General features: G+C 43.7%; 1 protein-coding gene across 1 annotated transcript in view; it reads left to right on the top strand.

The window, feature by feature from the left end:
• The window catches only part of LOC120021252 (serine/threonine-protein kinase ULK1-like), a 49,553-nt gene that overhangs the window by 16,214 nt on the left and 13,814 nt on the right, over positions 1-19,525 (top strand). The window contains exons 5-15 of the mRNA XM_038964922.1: positions 3,232-3,268; positions 5,814-5,987; positions 9,206-9,279; positions 9,399-9,500; positions 10,013-10,071; positions 10,405-10,487; positions 10,794-10,844; positions 10,989-11,077; positions 15,065-15,227; positions 15,439-15,502; positions 19,006-19,092. Coding sequence (XP_038820850.1) covers positions 3,232-3,268; positions 5,814-5,987; positions 9,206-9,279; positions 9,399-9,500; positions 10,013-10,071; positions 10,405-10,487; positions 10,794-10,844; positions 10,989-11,077; positions 15,065-15,227; positions 15,439-15,502; positions 19,006-19,092 — 983 coding nt within the window. The remainder of the gene's footprint in view (positions 1-3,231; positions 3,269-5,813; positions 5,988-9,205; positions 9,280-9,398; positions 9,501-10,012; positions 10,072-10,404; positions 10,488-10,793; positions 10,845-10,988; positions 11,078-15,064; positions 15,228-15,438; positions 15,503-19,005; positions 19,093-19,525) is intronic.

Raw genomic sequence — 19,525 nt, 5'->3', positions numbered from 1 at the left:
GTATTAAAAAACTTAAATATAGCTTTACTCAGTACTTTGTTGAAGCACCTTTGGCAGCAATTACAGCCTCAAGTCTTCTAGGGTATGAAGCTATAAGCTTGGCACACCTGTATTTGGGGAGTTTCTCCCATTCTTCTCTGCAGATCCTCTCAAGCTCTGTCAGGTTGGATGGGGAGCGTCGCTGCACAGCTATTTTCAGGTCTATCCAGAGATGTTTGATCGGGTTCAAGTCCGGGCTCTGGCTAGGCCACTCAAGGACCTTCAGAGACATGTCCCGGGGTCACTCCTGCATTGTCTTGGATGTGTGCTTAGGGGTCATTGTCCTGTTGGAAGATGAACCTTCGCCCCAGTCTGAGGTCCTGAGCGCTATGGAGCAGGTTTTCATCAAGGATCTTTCTGTACTTTGCTCTGTTCATCTTTCCCTCGATCCTGACTAGTCTCCCAGTCCCTGCCGCTGAAGAACATCCCCACAGCATGATGCTGCCACCACCATGCTTCACCGTAGGGATGGTGCCAGGTTTCCTCCAGACGTGATGCTTGGCATTCAGGCCAAAGAAATCAATCTTGGTTTCATCAGACCCGAGAATCTTGTTTCTCATGGTCTGCGAGTCCTTTAAGTGCATATTTGGCAAACTCCAAGTGGGCTATCATAGGGCTTTTACTGAGGAGTGGCTTCTGTATTTTTTACATTTATTTTTAGGCAAGTCAGTTAACTAATTCTTAATAACAATGACGGCCTACCCCGGCCAAACCTGGATGACGCTGAGCCAATTGTGCGCCACCCTATGGGACTTCCAATCACGGCCGGATGTGTCACTCTACCATAAAGGCCTGATTGGTGGAGTGCTGCAGAGATAGTTGTCCTTCTTGAAGGTTCCACAGAGGAACTGTGGAGCTCTGTCAGAGTGACCATCGGGTTCTTGGTCACCTCCCTGACCAGTACCCTTCTCCCCCGGTTGCTCAGTTTGGCCAGGCGGCCAGCTCTAGGAAGAGTCTTGGTGGTTCCATACTTCTTCCATTTTAAGAATGATGGAGGCCACTGTGTTCTTGGGGACCTTCAATGCTGCAGATATTTTTTGGTATCTTTGCCCAGATCTGTGCCTCAACACAATCCTGTCTTGTAGCTCCTCAGGGAATTCCTGAGACCTCATGGCTTGGTTTTTGATCAGACTTGCACTGTCAACTATGGGACCTACAGTTGAAGTTGGAAGTTTACATACACTTAGGTTGGAGTCATTAAAACTCGTTTTTCAACCACTCCACAAATTTCTTGTTAACAAACTATAGTTTTTGCAAATCAGTTAGGACATCTACTTTGTGCAAGACAAGTAATTTTTCCAACAATTTTTTACAGACAGATTATTTCACTTAATAATTCACTGTATCACAATTCCAGTGGGTCAGAAATGTACATACACTAAGTTGACTGTGCCTTTAAACAGCTTAGAAAATTCCAGAAAAGGATGTCATGGCTTTAGAAGCTTCTGATGGGCTAATTGACATCATTTGAGTCAATTGGAGGTGTACCTGTGGATGTATTTCAAGGCCTACCTTCAGACTCCATGCCTCTTTGCTTGACATCATGGGAAAATCAAAAGAAATCAGCCAAGACCTCAGAAGAGAATTGTAGACCTCCACAAATCTGGTTCATCCTTGGGAGCAATTTCCAAACACCTGAAGGTACCACGTTCATCTGTACAAACAATAGTACGCAAGTTTAAACAACACGGGACCAAGCAGCCGTCAAACCGTTAAGGAAGGAGACACGTTCTGTCTCCTAGAGATGAACGTAGTTTGGTTTCGAAAAGTGCAAATCAATCCCAGAACGACAGCAAACAACCTTGTGGAGATGCTGGAGGAAACGGGTACAAAAGTATCTATATCCACAGTAAAACGAGTCCTATATCGACATAACCTGAAAGGCCGCTCAGCAAGGAAGAAGCCACTGCTCCAAAACCACCATTAAAAAAAGCCAGACTACGGTTTGCAACTGCACATGGGGACAAAGATCGTACTTTTTGGAGAAATGTCCTCTGGTCTGATGAAACAAAAATAGAACTGTTTGCCCATAATGACCATCATTATGTTCGGAGGAAAAAGGGGGAGGCTTGCAAGCCGAAGAACACCATCCCAACCGTGAAGTACGGGGGTGGCATTATCATGTTGTGGGGGTGCTTTGCTGCAGGATTGGCTGGTGCACTTCACAAAATAGATTGCTTCATGAGGCAGGAAAATTCTGTGGATATATTGAAGCAACATCTCAAGACATCAGTCAGGAAGTTAAAGCTTGGTCGCAAATGGGTCTTCCAAATGGACAATGACCCCAAGCATACTTCCAGAATTGTGGCAAAATGGCTTAAGGACAACAAAGTCAAGGTATTGGAGTGGCCATCACAAAGCCCTGACCTCAATCCCATAGAAAATGTGTGGGCAGAACTGAAAAAGCATGTGCAAGCAAGGAGGCTGACAAACCTGACTCAGTTACACCAGCTCTGTCAGGAGGAATGGGCCAAAATTCACCCAACTTATTATGGGAAGCTTGTGGAAGGCTACCCAAAACATTTGACCCAAGTTAAACAATTTTAAGGCAATGCTACCAAATACTAATTGAGTGTATGTAAACGTCTGACCCACTGGGAATGTGATGAAAGAAATAAAAGCTGAAATAAATCATTCTCTCTACTATTATTCTGACATTTCACATTCTTAAAATAAAGTGGTGATCCTAACTGACCTAAGACAGGGAATTTTTACTAGGATTAAATGTCAGGAATTGTGAAAAACTGAGTTTAAATGTATTTGGCTAAGGTGTCTGTAAACTTCCGACTTCAACTGTATATAGACCGGTTTGTGTGCCTTTCCAAATCATTGAATCAATTGAATTTACCACAGGTGGACTCCAAGTTCTAGAAACATCTCAAGGATGCTCAATGGAAACAGTATGCACCTGAGCTCAATTTCGAGTCTCATAGCAAAGGGTCTGAAATATTAATGTAAATAAGGTATTTCTTTTTTATTTGAAATACATTTTCAAAAACGTCTATACACCTGTTTTTGCTTTGTCATTATGCGGTGTTGTGTGTAGATTGATGAGTAAAAAAAATATTGTAATCAATTTTAGGATAAGGCTGTAACGTAACAAAATGTGGAAAAAGTGAAGGGGTCTGAATACTTTCCCAATGCACTGTATGTCTCCTAATGTCATTATTTTTTATTTCCATCTTTCTCTAGTACTGCAATGGTGGGGACCTGGCGGACTATCTGCACTGTAAGTGGACTGTTTCAACTGTCAAACGCCCAGGGAAGCTCTCAGGTCTTTCTTGAATTAAGGTGGCATTTGTGCATGGCATTTTGGAAAAAATGAACTGTCATCTTCTAAATCAACTCATCTGGTAGCTCAATGACTTCAAAGTATATGTACCATTATGATAACATTGTGCCACCAGTAGGAGTAGTAACACCAATGAGATATTTTAGGTATGTGAGAATTTTCTGAAATGGAGGCCACAAATGTTCTAAGGTCATTAAATCCTTTAAAAGTAATTTTGTGAAGTGATATGATTCATCATTTTGCTCACAATGTTATTTACTTTCATTTAAATTGAGTAACACCAAGTGACACTTTGGATTTAGACACACCAAATTATCAATGGAATCTTACAAATAATGACATACTAAAAGGGTGTGATTAGCTAATCATTTTCTTTAATGTAGACCCCTCCCCCAATACGTTTGCCACAGGAGAGAATGCTCAAGGTCCTTGTAAATGTTTGTAATGAGTGATTTTCAAGGCGGTAACACCAATGACACATTATACTAGTAAAATAAATAGGTATTTGAATAGCCTTTTTTTCTTGATCTATACAATATATTAAATACTTTTTTTCACTTTCTAGCATTCAAAATAAATAGATATCTCTCAAGCAGGACACACACACATAGGATTGTCTACCGATCGCTAGCCAGGGGGTAATTAGCACCTCTGAACAGTGTCAGCAGTCAATCTCTTTTGTGTTCACACAACAAAGACCTTGAAGTCGTCATCCACAAAGCTTTGTTAAAATACTCCAAACCATAATGTGGCAGAAGCGTTGTTTGGCAATGCATGTATGTGTTGCTTAGTTTATGGTCTAGATTCCAATGAGCTAGCTAGCTGAGCTAATGTTGCTATTTTGTAGAAAGCCCTTGTTGAGACTAGCCAGATGCCACAGCTAGATAAATACCTAGTAAAATGACGAAGAAACTTTTGATTCACTCTCCATAATCACATACTCCCAGTGCCAGCCCATTGCCAAATGTTTAAATAGCTAGCTAATGTTAGCATATTCACTAGCTACCACAACATTATGTACTAGCTAGCTAGCTAATTTGTTTACTTCCTTCCCTGTTACTGAGTATTTTTCCTTTGCCAAGATAATCCATCCACCTGACAGGTGTAGCATATCAAGAAGCTGATTAAACAGCATGATCATTACACAGGTGCACCTTGTGCTGGGAACAATAAAAGGCCATTCTAAAATGTGCAGTTTTGTCACACAACACAATGCCACAGCTATCTCAGATTGCCCAGTAATCTGAAATCAATAGATTAGGGCCTAAATTAATTTATTTCAATTGACTGATTTCCTTATATGAACTGTAACTCAGTAAAATCATTAAATGTTACGTTGAAATTGTCGCAATACTTACGGCTCCCGAGTGGCGCAGCGGTCTAAGGCACTGCATCTCAGTGCAAGAGGCGTCACTACAGTCCCTGGTTCGAGTCCAGGCTATATCACATCCGGCCGGGATTGGTAGTCCCATAGGGCGGCGCACAATTGGCCCAGCGTCGTCCGGATTTCGCCGGGGTAGCTACAGCTTGGAGAAAGTATGTGTGTTTTGTGCATTGCGCCTGTGCACTTAGCTAGCTACCATCACATAGCCTACATTGCATATGAAGTGCGACTGGCTCATGACATAGAAAATGCCCTCTTTTTTTCCCCTTTTTGTTGTCATTCCTGTTGGCTCCCCCACCTGGGGGGGTTGGTGCTCTCTGATTAGCGCAAAATCAAGTTTTTAGCCCACTGACAAGCATTGCAGAATCTGCAGGTTTGTCGCTACAACCGGGTCGGCACGCAGCAGGGACCAATTTGTTTTAACAAGAGAAGGAACGGAGGCCGTTCTGTGTTTTATGCTAAAATGCCCAAAACATATCACTACAACTCTAAACATCACTACAGGGACCCTAAGTACCTTAAACAAAGCATTGTAACATAATGTTTTGCAGTATAAAGGCCTTCCATTATGTTTTATCATTGATAAACAGTTCAATATAAAAAATATGCCACTGTAATTCAAGGACGACCCTCCCATTAGAATTGCTTGCTAGACTTTCCTTAATTTTGGCCTCTGTGGCACATAGTGGGGCAAACTCAATGGGGGAAGGTTTCAGAGCGCACCATGACTGGAGCTGGCTTGTGTGGTTTAAGCCTGTGTTAGGGTTAGTTGTTAATTGAACGTCACCTAGAGCATTGAGGCAAACTATCAGAATAAGGGTATGTTAGCAAAGTGAAAATGAAAGCCAGGGTAATGTAACATTGGATAATGAGGGTATGGGCTGAACCAACCAGGTCCTGAATTTAGCACAGAAAGTTTAGGCCCCCTCTCCCTGGGCTGCTTATTTATTTAGACTCCAGTCCCAGGCTTCAGGGAAGCTGTGTTTTCATAGGTTGCCGTGGAACAGGAACAAGTCTGATTTTTCTGTTAATATAGTTTGTTTTATTTTCCCTTACCGAATGTCCTGTCCCACCCCTCCACCCCTGTTTCTCCCCTAGCCAAGGGCACCCTGAGTGAGGACACCATCCGGGTGTTTCTGCAGCAGATAGCCGGAGCCATGAGGGTGCTGCAGGTCAAGGATATCATCCACCGAGATCTCAAACCCCAGAACATCCTGCTCTCCTACCACACAGGACGCAAGTCCCACTCCACCAACACCTGCATCAAGATAGGTGTGTGCGCGCAGTGCATTCGGAAAGTATTTAGACCCCTTGACTTTTTCCACATTTTGTTAGGTTACAGCCTTATTCTAAAATGGATTACATTTTAAAAACAATCTATCAATCTACATGCAATGTCACATAATGACAAAGCAAAAACGTTTTTTAGAATTTCTTGCAAATGTATTAAAAATAAAAAACAAATACCTTATTTACATAAATATTCAGACCCTTTTCTGAGATTTGAAATTGAGCTCAGGTGCATCCTGTTTCCATTGATTATCCTTGATGTTTTTACAACTTGATTGGAGTCCACCTATGGTAAATTCAATTGAATGGACATGATTTGGAAAGGCATACACCTGTCTATATAAGGTCCCACAGTTGACAGTTTATGTCAGAGCAAAAACCAAGCCATGAGGTCGAAGGAATTGTCCGTAGAGCACCATGACAGAAATGTGTCGGCACAGATCTGGGGAAGGGTATCAAAAAATGTCTGCAGAGGGCCTCCCGAGTGTCGCAGTGGTCTAAGGCACTGCATCACAGTGCTAGAGGCATCACTACAGACCCGGGTTTGATCCCGGGCTGTATAACAACCGGTCATGATCGGAAGTTCCATAGGGCGGCGCACAATTGACCCAGCGTCGCCCGGGTTAGGGGAGGGTTTGGCCGGGGGGGGGGGGCTTTACTTGGCTCAGCGCGCTCTAGCGACTCCTTGTGGCGGGCCGGGTGCCTGCAGGCTGACCTCGGTCGTCAGGTAAATGGTGTTTTCCTCCGACACATTGGTGCGGCTGGCTTCCGGGTTAAGTGGGTGGGTGTTAAGAAGCGGGGTTTGGCGGGTCATGTTTCGGGGGACACATGACTCGACCTTCGCCTCTCGCCCATTGGGGAGTTGCACCGATGGGACAAGATCGAAATCGTGGAGAAAAAGGGGGTGGTAATAATAATAATAACATGTCTGCAGCATTGAAGGTCCCGAAGAACACAGTGGACACATCATTCTTAAATGGAAAAAGTTTGGAATCATCAAGACTCTTCCTAGAGCTGGCCACCCAATCGGGGGAGAAGGGCTTTGGTCAGGGAGGAGATCAACAACCCAATGGTCATTCTGACAGAGCTCCAGAGTTCCTCTGTGGAGATGGGAGAACCTTCCAAAAGGACAACAATCTCTGCAGTACTCTACCAATCAGGCCTTTATGGTATAGTGGCCAGACGGAAGCCACTCCTCAGTAAAAGGCACATGACAGCCCGCTTGAAGTTTGCCAATAAGACACCTTAAGGACTCTCAGACCATGAGAAACAAGATTCTCTGGTCTGATGAAACCAAGATTCAACTGTTTTTGGCCTGAATGCCAATCGTCACGTCTGGAGGAAACCTGGCACCATGGTGGTGGCAGCTTCATGCTATGGGGATGTTTTTCAGTGGCAGGGACTGGGAGACTAGTCAGGATCGAGGGAAAGATGAACGGAGCAAAGTACAGAGAGATCCTTGATGAAAACCTGCCCTGGAGCACTCAAGACCTCAGACTGGGGCGAAGGTTCACCTTCCAACAAGACAATGACCCTAAGCACACAGCCAAGACAACGCAGGAGTGGCTTCGACACAAGTCTCTGAATGTCCTTGTGTCCCAGCCAGAGCCCGGACTTGAACCCGATCGAACATCTCTGGATAGACCTGAAAATAGCTGTGCAGCAACGCTCCCCATCCAACCTGACCGAGCTTGAGAGGATCTGCAGAGAAGAATGGGAGAAACTCCCCAAATACAGGTGTGCCAAGCTTGTGTAGCATCCTACCCAAGAAGACTCGAGGCTGTAATCGCTGCCAAAGGTGCTTCAACAAAGTACTGAGTAAAGGGCCTGAATACTTATGTAAATGTAATATTTCTGTTTTTTTTAAATATATATACATTTGCAAACATTTCTAAAAACCTGTTTTTGCATTATGGGGCAAATTGATTACAAAACAATTGAATCAATTTCAGAGTAAGGCTGTAATATAACAAAATGTGGAAAAAGTCAAGGTGTCTGAATACTTCTCATGTGTGTGTGCGGGTGTGGGTGCATGCACGTGCACTATAATGCATCATATAAACTATAGCGACGAGTTCCATCTTTCCACCGAATTAATTGACACCCATGTAATAGCTGATAATCACCATTGTGTGAAGAATGAATTAGTACAGGGCTGAAGACAAAAGAGCAGGGTTTTTTGCATGTGTTTAAAACTCACTCAAATTAATCCCTCGCAAGCCCATTTATCCTGCAGACAGAATGTATTGCCTTTGTGAAGGCTGAAGCATACCTCACAACAGTGTTATAATCCTCATGCCGCTGTTGAACGTTGCTCAGGTCCAAGATCACCCGCACACACTCTTGAAGCTGCAATTTGGTTTTTTTGGGGCGACCCAACAAAAAGCACATAGAAATGTGAGTTATTGGTCTGTCATTCTCATTGAAAGCAAGTCTAAAAAGCGGTAGATAACCAGAAAAGTGTATTTTTTTTGCCTCTTTTACTTTTGGTTTTGTACACCAGTTTCAAATAGCTGAAAATACAATATTTTTGGTTATGGAAAATATATTTTACAGCAGTTTAGATGGTACAATGATTCTCTACACTATACTTGCTTGTTTTGTCACATAAACGGAAGTTAGGCAAACTATTAGAATTATAGCAACCAGGAAATGGCAGAGGGATTTCTGCATAGTACATCTTTAAACAGTTGTGTGTGTGGATCGCTCACTTTGAAAGGAAGTTAACAGTGCAACACTGTAGTTAGTTAGTGGTGATGATGACATGTGTTTTTGTGTGGATATTTCTCATTGCCCATTGATCTTGAATGTTAGGCTTTTTAGCTACCACTGGGGATTTAGTTTTTCCCTGTGACCGTGTGATATTCTGAAGTAGGACCGTTACTAGTATCATTTAAAGGTGTTCCAGTGCCTGTCAATTAAGAGTAAGATGACAGGTTTCAAAAATCTCTTACAAAACTTCCAGTCACTGGCCCTCTTGGTGGCTCAGTGGAAAATCAATTGAGTCCTCTCTCCACTGTAACCTCTTCAGTCGTTCCCAGCTGGTATTACATTTTTCCGCTCAGTGCAAACATTTTGTGATCGCCCCAAGGTTTTGCTGAGTATCTGAGTACACAGCTGTGGTCTCCACTTGTACATTGCTAACTCAACTTATTTTCTACCCCCCCCCTTTGCTGTCCTCCTTCTAACCCTCTCTCCAGCTGACTTTGGGTTTGCCCGCTACCTTCAGAACAACATGATGGCTGCCACTCTGTGTGGGTCCCCTATGTACATGGTGAGCACCTCTAGTTCATTACAGCCTGACCATAGGCAGGCAGAGGGTGTGTATCTGTCCCATTAGGTACCGTGTCTGACGTGTGTGCATCTCTGAAATGTTTCTCCCGTATCTACCAGGCACCTGAAGTCATCATGTCTCAGAACTATGATGCCAAGGCTGACCTGTGGAGCATCGGTACCATTTTGTTCCAGTGTCTGACTGGGAAAGCCCCGTTTCAGGTGAGCACCATAGTCCTCATGATATAGGACTCAAATCATAACCACATATACCCGTCTCAAAGGGTTAATCAAAGGGGCGGTGTTTGAATGGTTAAAATGAATCCACTCTGCAGAAAGGGGTCATTCAGTGAGAGAGCGATAGAAACAGTCATTTCCACAGTTTGTTTTTTGACTTGCCATGCAATATTTAAGACTGGCGTGACAGCAATCAGCTTTGGTTTTCTCTTAGGCTTAGCCCGAACAGACTGGCTTTTCTTTCCACATAATGTGAGAGATCGCAAACTGTAGACAAGCTAGAGTTAAAACAACAAGACTATTTATCCAGCCTTTCCTAAGGCTCTTAGGAAAGCAAGTAATCCAAACTGGCAGACAGGATCAGCTGACTGTGTTTCCTCTTCAGATCTTTACACTCCCTTTTTAAACTAACTTGTGTGCATGCGAACACTGAAGTTTGCACAGTTGATTTGTTCTGTTAACATTTGTGTGTATGTGTCTGTGTGTGCTACCCACAGGCTAGCAGTCCCCAGGACCTCCGGCTGTTTTATGAGAAAAACAAGAACCTCAGCCCCAAGTCAGTGTTGATCAGCTCTAGTAGTTGTGTGTGTTTTTAGAAATAGAGAGTACAGATTCCTTTCACATGAGAGTGTGTATTGAATGGTGCTTCCATATTAATTAACTAATGCTGTGGTAGACTGGATTTGACCACAGGATATGTTACAAATGACTTATGATTATCATAGTCTCACGCACTGCTTTTAACATTTGATTAGGATCAGCTACCACAATCCTAACATGAACCATTTGTGGGGAAATGCAAAACAGGCCCCCGATCAATTGTTACAGCAGGAATGAAGTGTGAAGTACCATCATGCATTCATGGTGACTTGTTTGTCTCCCCTCCCAGCATCCCCAGAGAGACCTCCTGTCACCTGAGGAATCTGCTGCTGGGTCTTCTACAGCGCAACCACAAGGACCGCATGGACTTTGGTCAGTGGGGACACACTCACAGGGGTCATTTACATTTACATTTACATTTTAAGTCATTTAGCAGACGCTCTTATCCAGAGCGACTTACAAATTGGTGCATTCACCTTATGATATCCAGTGGAACAACCACTTTACAATAGTGCATCTAACTCTTTTAAGGGGGAGGGGGGGGTAGAAGGATTACTTTATCCTATCCTAGGTATTCCTTAAAGAGGTGGGGGGTCATACCAGTGCTTATTATTTAAGAGATATTTAAAATTGAGTAGGAAGTTCCTCACTTTCAATCTTTTTCTCTTGTCATTGTAGAGGAGTTCTTCTGTCACCCCTTCCTAGAGACGAGCTCGTCCATGAAGAAGAGTGAGTAACGGTCCTTATGCATCCATCTTCTCAACCCTAATTGAAACATCCAAACCAATCTATCATATGAAGAGGACAGTGTGAGAAATGAAAGAATGTATTTATTATTTTGAGAATTTATAATTATATTTTTCTTTTATACAGCTCCTGCTGTGACCATGACATGCTTTCCCAGCTCTGCTTCAGCAAGCTCCTGTAGCAGCTCTTCCAACTCACATTTAGCCTCCCCACCGGTGAGTGTGTGTGTGTGTGTGTACATGCTTGTATGCGTGCTATACACTTTCCTAATATTAATTTGCACTCCCTTTTTCCCTCAGAACAGCCTCGATTCGTCGGGACATGGACTCTACAAGGTGTCGTAAGCATTCCACAGGGATGTTGGCCCATGTTGACTCCAATGTTTCCGACATGTGTGTCAAGTTGGCTGGATGCCCTTTGGGTGGTGAACCATTCTTGATACACACGGGAAACTGTTGAGTGTGAAAAACCTAGCAGCGTTGCAGTTCTTGACACAAACCGGTGCGCTTGGCACCTACTACCATACCCCATTAAAAGGCACTTAAAACTTTTGTCTTGCCCATTCACCCTCTGAATGGCACACATACACAATCCATGTCTCAATTGTCTCAAGGCTTAAAAGTCCTTCTTTAACCTGTCTCCTCTCCTTCATGAAGTGGATTTAACAAGTGACATCAATAAGGGATCATAGCTTTCACCTGGATTCACCTGGTCAGTCTACAGCAGTGGTTCCCAAACTTTTTGTAGTCCCGTACCCCTTCAAACATTCAACTTCCAGATGCCTACCCCCTCTAGCACCAGGGTAAGCGCACTCTCAAATTTAGTTTTTTGACATCACTGTAAGCCTGCCACACACACACACTATACAATACATTTATTAAACAGAAGAATGAGTGAGTTTTGTCACAACCCGGCTCATGGGAAGTGACAAAGAGCTCTTATAGGACCAGGGCACAAATAATAATATAGTAATAATCAATCATTTTGCTCTTTATTTAACCATCTTACATATAAAACTTTATTTGTTCATCGGCAATTGTGAATAACTCACCACAGGTTAATGAGAAGGGTGTGCTTGAAAGGATGCACATAACTCTGCAATGCTGGGTTGTAGTGGAGAGAGTCTCAGTCTTAAATAATTTTCCACACACAGTCTGTGCCTGTATTTAGTTTTCATGCTAGTGAGGGCCGAGAATCCACTCTCACATAGGTATGTGGTTGCAAAGAGCATCAATGTCTTCACAACGCGATTTGCCAAAACAGGATAAGCTGAGCGCAGCCCAATCCAGAAATCTGGCAGTGGCTTCTGATTAAATTAAATTTTCACAGAACTGCTTGTTGCAATTTCGATGAGGTTCTCTTGTTCAGATATCGATAAGTGGACTGGAGGCAGGACATGAAAGGGATAACGAATCCAGTTGTTTGTGTCATCCTATTCGGGAATGTACCTGCGTAATTGCGCACCCAACTCACTCAGGTGCTTCGCTATATCACATTTGACATTGTCCGTAAGCGTGAGTTAAATTGCACACAGAAAATCATACAATGATGGAAAGACCTGACCTTGTTAATGCAGACAGAGAAGAGCTCCCACTCTTAATCATAGCCTCAATTTTGTCTCGCACATTGAATATAGTTGTGGAGCGTCCCTGTAATCCTAGATTCAGATCATTCAGGCTAGAAAAAACATCACCCAGATAGGACAGTCGTGTGAGAAACTCGTCATCATGCAAGCGGTCAGACAAGTGAAAATGATGATCAGTAAAGAAAACTTTAAACTCGTCAATACTTTCCCCCTTGATAACCAGTATGTTGTAAAAGCGTTACATGGTTGCTGCCCATATCATTGCATAGTCCAGAAAATACAGGAGAGTTCAGGGGCCTTGCTTTAACCCTCCTGTTGTGTTCGTTTCATGTTAATTATTTCTGTTCCCGGTCCAAAATGACTGCCCCATTTATAGCTGATTTATAAATCCATAATAATACATATATTATTATTATTATCACCTGATGTTGTGTTAGATCTTTTTATCAACTTAAGTTCTTATGAACATTACAAGTTTTGAACTTCTGTTTGCTATTTATGGCATGTAGGCCTCATTGACCTGAGCTCATACAACTCGTTTTTGAGTTTTAAAAAAGCATAATGAATGGATTATTTTGACTATAAAAAAAACTAACCGGTATGATTTTATTAGTAAAGAAAGGACATAGGCCCAAAACTACAGATGATTTACCATATTACAAAATTAATATCTGAACACATTAAAGAACAACAGTAACAATAACAGTATTACTAACAATAACAAAAACATTCAAATGTTCACAAATCCTTCAATCAATGGTGGTTAGATTTTGTGTGTTCTCATGCACATGTTGGACAATATATGGTGGTTGTTGCATGTGCCTTACAAATATATGCACTGCATTTATGGCACATACTGCTCGTTTTGACATCTCTTGGTGCACACAGATTGCACCTCCTTCCTTCTGTCTCTGGCAGCCGTAGATCTAGCTTCTGGCCCTTGTATATCTTTCACCAATCCAGCAGAGGATGGTGTTGGAGGAAGGTGTTGGCGCCTTTGAATGAGGGGTGCCACCATGGCTTTCCCCAACTCTTCTAGGAATAGTCTTCTCTTGAAGAATTTCCTCTGCTTCCAGCCTGGATTCACCTCCATCCACACCACAAACGCGTTGTTGGCCGACACATCTAGGATGTTGAAGAACACCACCATGGGCCAACGTGCCGTCATCCTCTTACAAGAGTATGTGCCAGTAACCTGCAAAAGTGCAACAATCAGTAAATAAAATAATGAGTACATACAAGTGATACTTCATGTCATGCATATAGTAACGTGAAAAATTGCATCAAAGCGTTGTTTTAATTTATCACATCTAAAACATATTTACATAATGAAATGAATAGAAGTGACTCCATATTGTTCACAAATTCAATGAGCATTTCACCAAACAACAACATGTCTTGTTTTTATGGTGCAGATAAAACAATCTGGTAATAGAAAAAAAAAGTACATGAGACTTGAAAGACAAAAAGTAACATACCCCCTTTGTTCCTGTTGTAATCCAGGACAGTGTTGGGCTTCTTGCCTCCCAGGTATTCACAGCGGTATCCCGGTGCAGAGTTGTCAACAGGAGCACATTCTTCTTTTTCTTCGGCAGTAGGACACAAGAGTGTGTGTATCGGTGAAGGCAAATTTAGAGGAAAAACGATCCCGGTCTTTGGTAGTGAGTAAGGCAGGAGGCAACTCAGGCTTGTTCCTTCTGACCGTCCCCACCGTGGTCATTTTCTTTTGGAGCTGCTCCTGACCAAAAGCATATGAGGTGAAGAAATTCTCACATGTTATGTTGTACCCCTGGAGACCTGCAGTCATTTCCAGGACCACCCGCTTCCCCTGGTTCCTTTCGGGAACACCGTAAACAGGTTTCCCGGGGGAAACATGCATGTTCCAGGCATAACTTGTCCTGGCATTACATGCTGCCCATATCTTCACTCCAAATTTAGACGGTTGGCTTAGCATGTACTGTTTGAATGGGCAGCGTCCCCTAAAAGCGACCAGATGCTCATCCACTGTGATGTCTGGACTTGGGTTATAGATGAGTGGCAGGCGCTTCACCCACTCGTGCCAAACCTCTCTGATTGCTGCCAGCTTGTCTTGTTGATGGCTGGCCTGGTCTTGCATCACAGTTGTCGAAGCGAATCACCCATGAAAACACGTGAAATGTCTGGAGAATCCGGGATGCTGGCCTTCTAGGCAGAGTTGCAAATAAAAAGCAATTTCTCAGACTGGCCAATAAAAAGAAAATATTAAGATGGGCAAAAGAACACAAACACTGGACAGAGGAACTCTGCCTTGAAGGCCAGCATCCCGGAGTCGCCTCTTCACTGTTGACATTGAGACTGGTGTTTTGCGGGTACTATTTAATGAAGCTGCCAGTTGAGGACTTGTGAGGCATCTGTTTCTCAAACTAGACACTCTAATGTACTTGTCCTCTTGCTCAGTTGTGCACCGGGGCCTCCCACTCTTTCTATTCTGGTTAGAGCCAGTTTGCTCTTCTTTCAAAAACAAGGACATTTCTAAGTGACCCCAAACTTTTGAACGTTAGTGTACTACTGGTAGTGTACTATATAGTGGGTTGTTCAGAGTCAGTGCTGTTGTCCTAGTTCCTCTCTCTCTCTGCAGCAGTCTCTGGCTGAGGTCCAGCAGCTCCGCGCCAAAACCCTTGCCTCCCCTACCCAGGATGCCCCTGGCTTTCTCCTCAAGGACTCGTCTGGAGGAGGCTGCAGCAGCAAGAACTCCTCTTGTGACACAGACGACTTTGTCATGGTGCCCGTCCACTTTCCCAGTAAGCGCATCCTCATTCCTCAACCACTAAGTGGTGTTCTTATAGCTCTTCAGTCTGTCATGTGTATAGAATCCAGAGGTTGTGAGAGAAGTTGTTTAGATGACTTTCATTCTGAAGGTATAATAGCAGTGTAGTCCACTTTCTGAGATGATTCTGAGGTTCATCAGTTTGGCTGGTCATTCCTCTTTGACATGTTGCCATGGTTTCTCAGCAGGTGAGCTCACCTCTGACGGGCCTACTGGGAAGGTGTTCCACGACAGTCTGATGAACAGCGGGTGAGTTTAATGGACATGGTCTTTAGAGATGGGGGCAAAAATCGATACAGTTACATATCGTAATATTATTTAGGATGATTTTACACTGAACAAAAATATAAACGCAACCTGCAACAATTTCAACGATTTTACTGAATTACAGTTCATATAAGGAAATCAAGTCACTTGAAATAAATAAATTAGGCCCTAATCTCTGGATTTCACATGACTGGTAATACAGATATGCATCTGTTGGTCATAGAAACCTTTAAAAAAAGGTAGGGGCGTGGATCAGAAAACCAGTCAGTATCTGGTGTGACTACCATTTTCCTCATGCAGCACAACACATCTCCTTCACATAGAGTTGATCAGGCTGTTGATTGTGCCCTGTGGAATGTTGTCCCACTCCTCTTCAATGGCTGTGCGAAGTTGCTGGATATTGGCTGGAACTGGAACACGCTGTCGTACACGTCGATCTATAGCATCCCAAACATGCTTAATGGGTGAGTATGCAGGCCATGGAAGAACTGGGACATTTTCAGCTTCTAGGAATTGTCTACAGATCCTTGAGACATGGGCCTGTGCATTATCATGCTGAAACATCACGTGATGGCGGCGGATGAAAGGCACAACAATGGGCCTCAGGATCTTGTCACGGTATCTTTGTGCATTCATATATGAAATCGGTTTCATATTGCCATCGATAAAATGTAATTGTGTTCGTTGTCCGTGGCTTATGCCTGCCCATACCATAACACCACCACCATGGGGCACTCTGTTCACAACTTTGACATCAGCAAACCGTTCGCCCACACGCCATCTGCCCGGTACAATTGAAACCAGGATTAATCCGTGAAGAGCACACTTCTCCAGCGTGCCAGTGGCCATCAACAGTGAGCATTTGCCCCCTGGAATCAGTTCCGGTTACGATGTCGAACTGCAGTCAGGTCAAGACCCTGGTGAGGACAACGAGCACGCAGATGAGCTTCCCTGAGGCGGTTTCTGACAGTTTGTGCATACATTCTTCACTTGTGCAAACCCACCGTTTCATCAGTTGTCGAGGTGGCTCGTCTCAGGCAACCCCGCAGGTGAAGAAGCCGGATGTGGAGGTCCTGGGCTGGCGTGGTTACATGTGGTCTGCGGTTGTGAGACCGGTTGGCCGTACTGCCAAATTCTCTAAAACGATGTTGGTAGAGAAATTAAATTATCTGACAACAGCTCTGGTGGACATTCCTGCTGTCAGGATGTCAATTGCATGCTCCCTCAACTTGAGACATCTGTTTCATTGTGTTGTGTGGCATTGTGTTATGGCCTTGTATTGTCCCCAGCACAAGCTGCACTTGTGTATTGATCATGCTGTATAATCAGCTTCTTGGTATGCCTCACCTGTCAGGTGGATGGATCATCTTGGCAAAGGAGAAATGCTCACTAACAGGGATGTAAACAAATTTGTGCCCAAAATTTGAGAGAAATAAGATTTTTGTGCGTATGGAACATTTCCCGGGATCTTCACCTCATGAAACATGGGACCAGCACTTTACATGTTGCGTTTATATTTTTGTTCAGTGTATATCGATACTTTCATTCCAACTATCGATTTGTAAAAAATATAGATATAAACTCAGCAAAAAAAGAAACGTCCTCTCACTGTCAACTGCGTTTATTTTCAGCAAACTTAACGTGTAAATATTTGTATGAACATAAGATTCAACAACTGAGACATAAACTGAACAAGTTCCACAGACATGTGACTAACAGAAATGAAATAATGTATCCCTGAACAAAGGGGGGGTCAAAATCAAAAGTAACAGTCAGTATCTGGTGTGGTCACCAGCTGCATTAAACACCGTTTCCCATGCTTGTTCAATTAACCATAAACAATTAATGAACATGCACATGTGGAACGGTCGTTAAGACACTAACAGCTTACAGATGGTAGGCAATTAAGGTCACAGTTATGAAAACTTAGGACACTAAAGAGGCCTTTCTACTGACTCTGAAAAACACAAAAAGAAAGATGCCCAGGGTCCCTGCTCATTTGCGTGAACGTGCCTTAGGAATGCTGCAAGGAGGCATGGGGACTGCAGATGTGGCCAGGGCAAGAAATTGCAATATCCGTACTGTGAGACGCCTAAGACAGTGCTACAGGGAGACAGGATGGACAGCTGATCATCCTCGCAGTGGCAGACCACGTGTAACAACACCTGCACAGGATCGGTACATCCGAACATCATACCTGCGGGACAGGTACAGGATAGCAACAACAACTGCCCGAGTTACACCAGGAACACACAATCCCTCCATCAGTGCTCAGACTCTCCGCAATAGGCTGAAACAGGCTGGACTGAGGGCTTGTAGGCCTGTTGTAAGGCAGCTCCTCACCAGACATCACCGGCAACAACGTCACCTATGGGCACAAACCCACCGTCGCTGGACCAGACAGGACTGGCAAAAAGTGCTCTTCACTGACAAGTCACGGTTTTGTCTCACCAGGGGTGATGGTCGGATTCGCGTTTATCGTTGAAGGAATGAGCGTTACACCAAGGCCTGTACTCTGGAGCGGAATCGATGTGGAGGGTCAGTCATGGTCTGGGGCGGTGTGTCACAGCATCATTGGACTGAGCTTGTTGTCATTGCAGGAAATCTCAACGCTGTGCGTTACCTCCTCCCTCATGTGGTACCCTTCCTGCAGGCTCATCCTGACATGACCCTCCAGCATGACAATGCCACCAGCCATACTGCTCGTTCTGTGCGTGATTTCCTGCCAGACAGGAATGTCAGTTTTCTGCCATGGCTAGCGAGGAGCCCGGATCTGAATCCCATTGAGCACGTCTGGGACCTGTTGGATCGGAGGGTGAGGGCTAGTGCCTGCAAGTTCCCGGGCATTTCTGGGGGGAATGGTGCCTTGGTGGAAGAGTGGGGTAACATCTCACAGCAAGAACTGGCAAATCTGGTGCAGTCCATGAGGAGGAGATGCACTGAAGTACTTAAACCCTTTACAATGAAGATCTGTGAAGTTATTTGGATTTTTACAAATTATCTTTGAAAGACAGGGTGCTGAAAAAGGGACGTTTCTTTTTTTGCTAAGTTTATATATCTATCTATCTATAGCTCAGCTGTTCCTGCGCCAAAACTCTATCTTTCATTCTATAGCTTTTTCTTATTTTTAAATAGTAAGCCATGTTTTCAGCACTTTTATTTCCTGACTGATCAAAATGTATTTTCCCATGCTATCTCTTGTCTCTCTGCAGCAGACTTATACTGAGCAATATGTTTGGAACATCAAATTACAATAAAATAGCAGTATCGAATTGCTTTACATATAGAATCGTGGGAATTGCAATACATATCGTATTGGCACCTAAGTATCGCAAGGTCCCTGGCATTCCCCAGCCCTAACATTGGTCTTATGTGGGCACCTGTACACAATGCTGTTGGGAAATGCCAATGTGAACCGGCTTAAGAACAATCCCACTTATTAATAATATATTAGAGCCACTAAACTCTTGTCTCCTCCTCCTCAGCTCTCTACTGGCCTCTGGTGGCCTGGGCAGTCAGGGCAAGACCCCACCCCACTCCCCCTCCTACAGTGGCTCCCGCAGTCCCATCAGGTAAGATCTGATCACACTCTTACTGGAAAGGGATTCACTTATTCTCAGTGTTCAGACATACTTAAACCATGACATGCTAATGCCAGTTCCCTCACTCTGGCAGCTGGGTGAGTCAATGTGTATTGTGCACTGAAAGCCCAGGCCAATGATACCCTTCTAGAGTAGGGGGATTCGTTTGAAAGGCTTGATGGCAAAAAGATGTTAGGTCAGTAGTAGTGATGGGTACGGCTGTTACGGTGACCATATTACCGCCACACCAGCGGTCACAGGTCATGACCGCAGTCAAATTCCATGTGACCGTTTAGTCTCTTGATGCTGCTGATGGTCATTTAGTAGCCTACCAAACTTGCTAACTGCCTGGTACTCAGCACTCTGTCGCTCTAATCACTCTGACATCAGCAAATGTCTTATCAAACACTGCATGTGAGCCCAT

The sequence above is a fragment of the Salvelinus namaycush genome, chromosome 26 (assembly GCF_016432855.1).
Source record: "Salvelinus namaycush isolate Seneca chromosome 26, SaNama_1.0, whole genome shotgun sequence".
Classification (NCBI taxonomy): Eukaryota; Metazoa; Chordata; class Actinopteri; order Salmoniformes; family Salmonidae; genus Salvelinus; species Salvelinus namaycush.
Note: the sequence above shows the minus strand (reverse complement) of the source record. Positions and strands in the feature narration are given on the sequence as shown.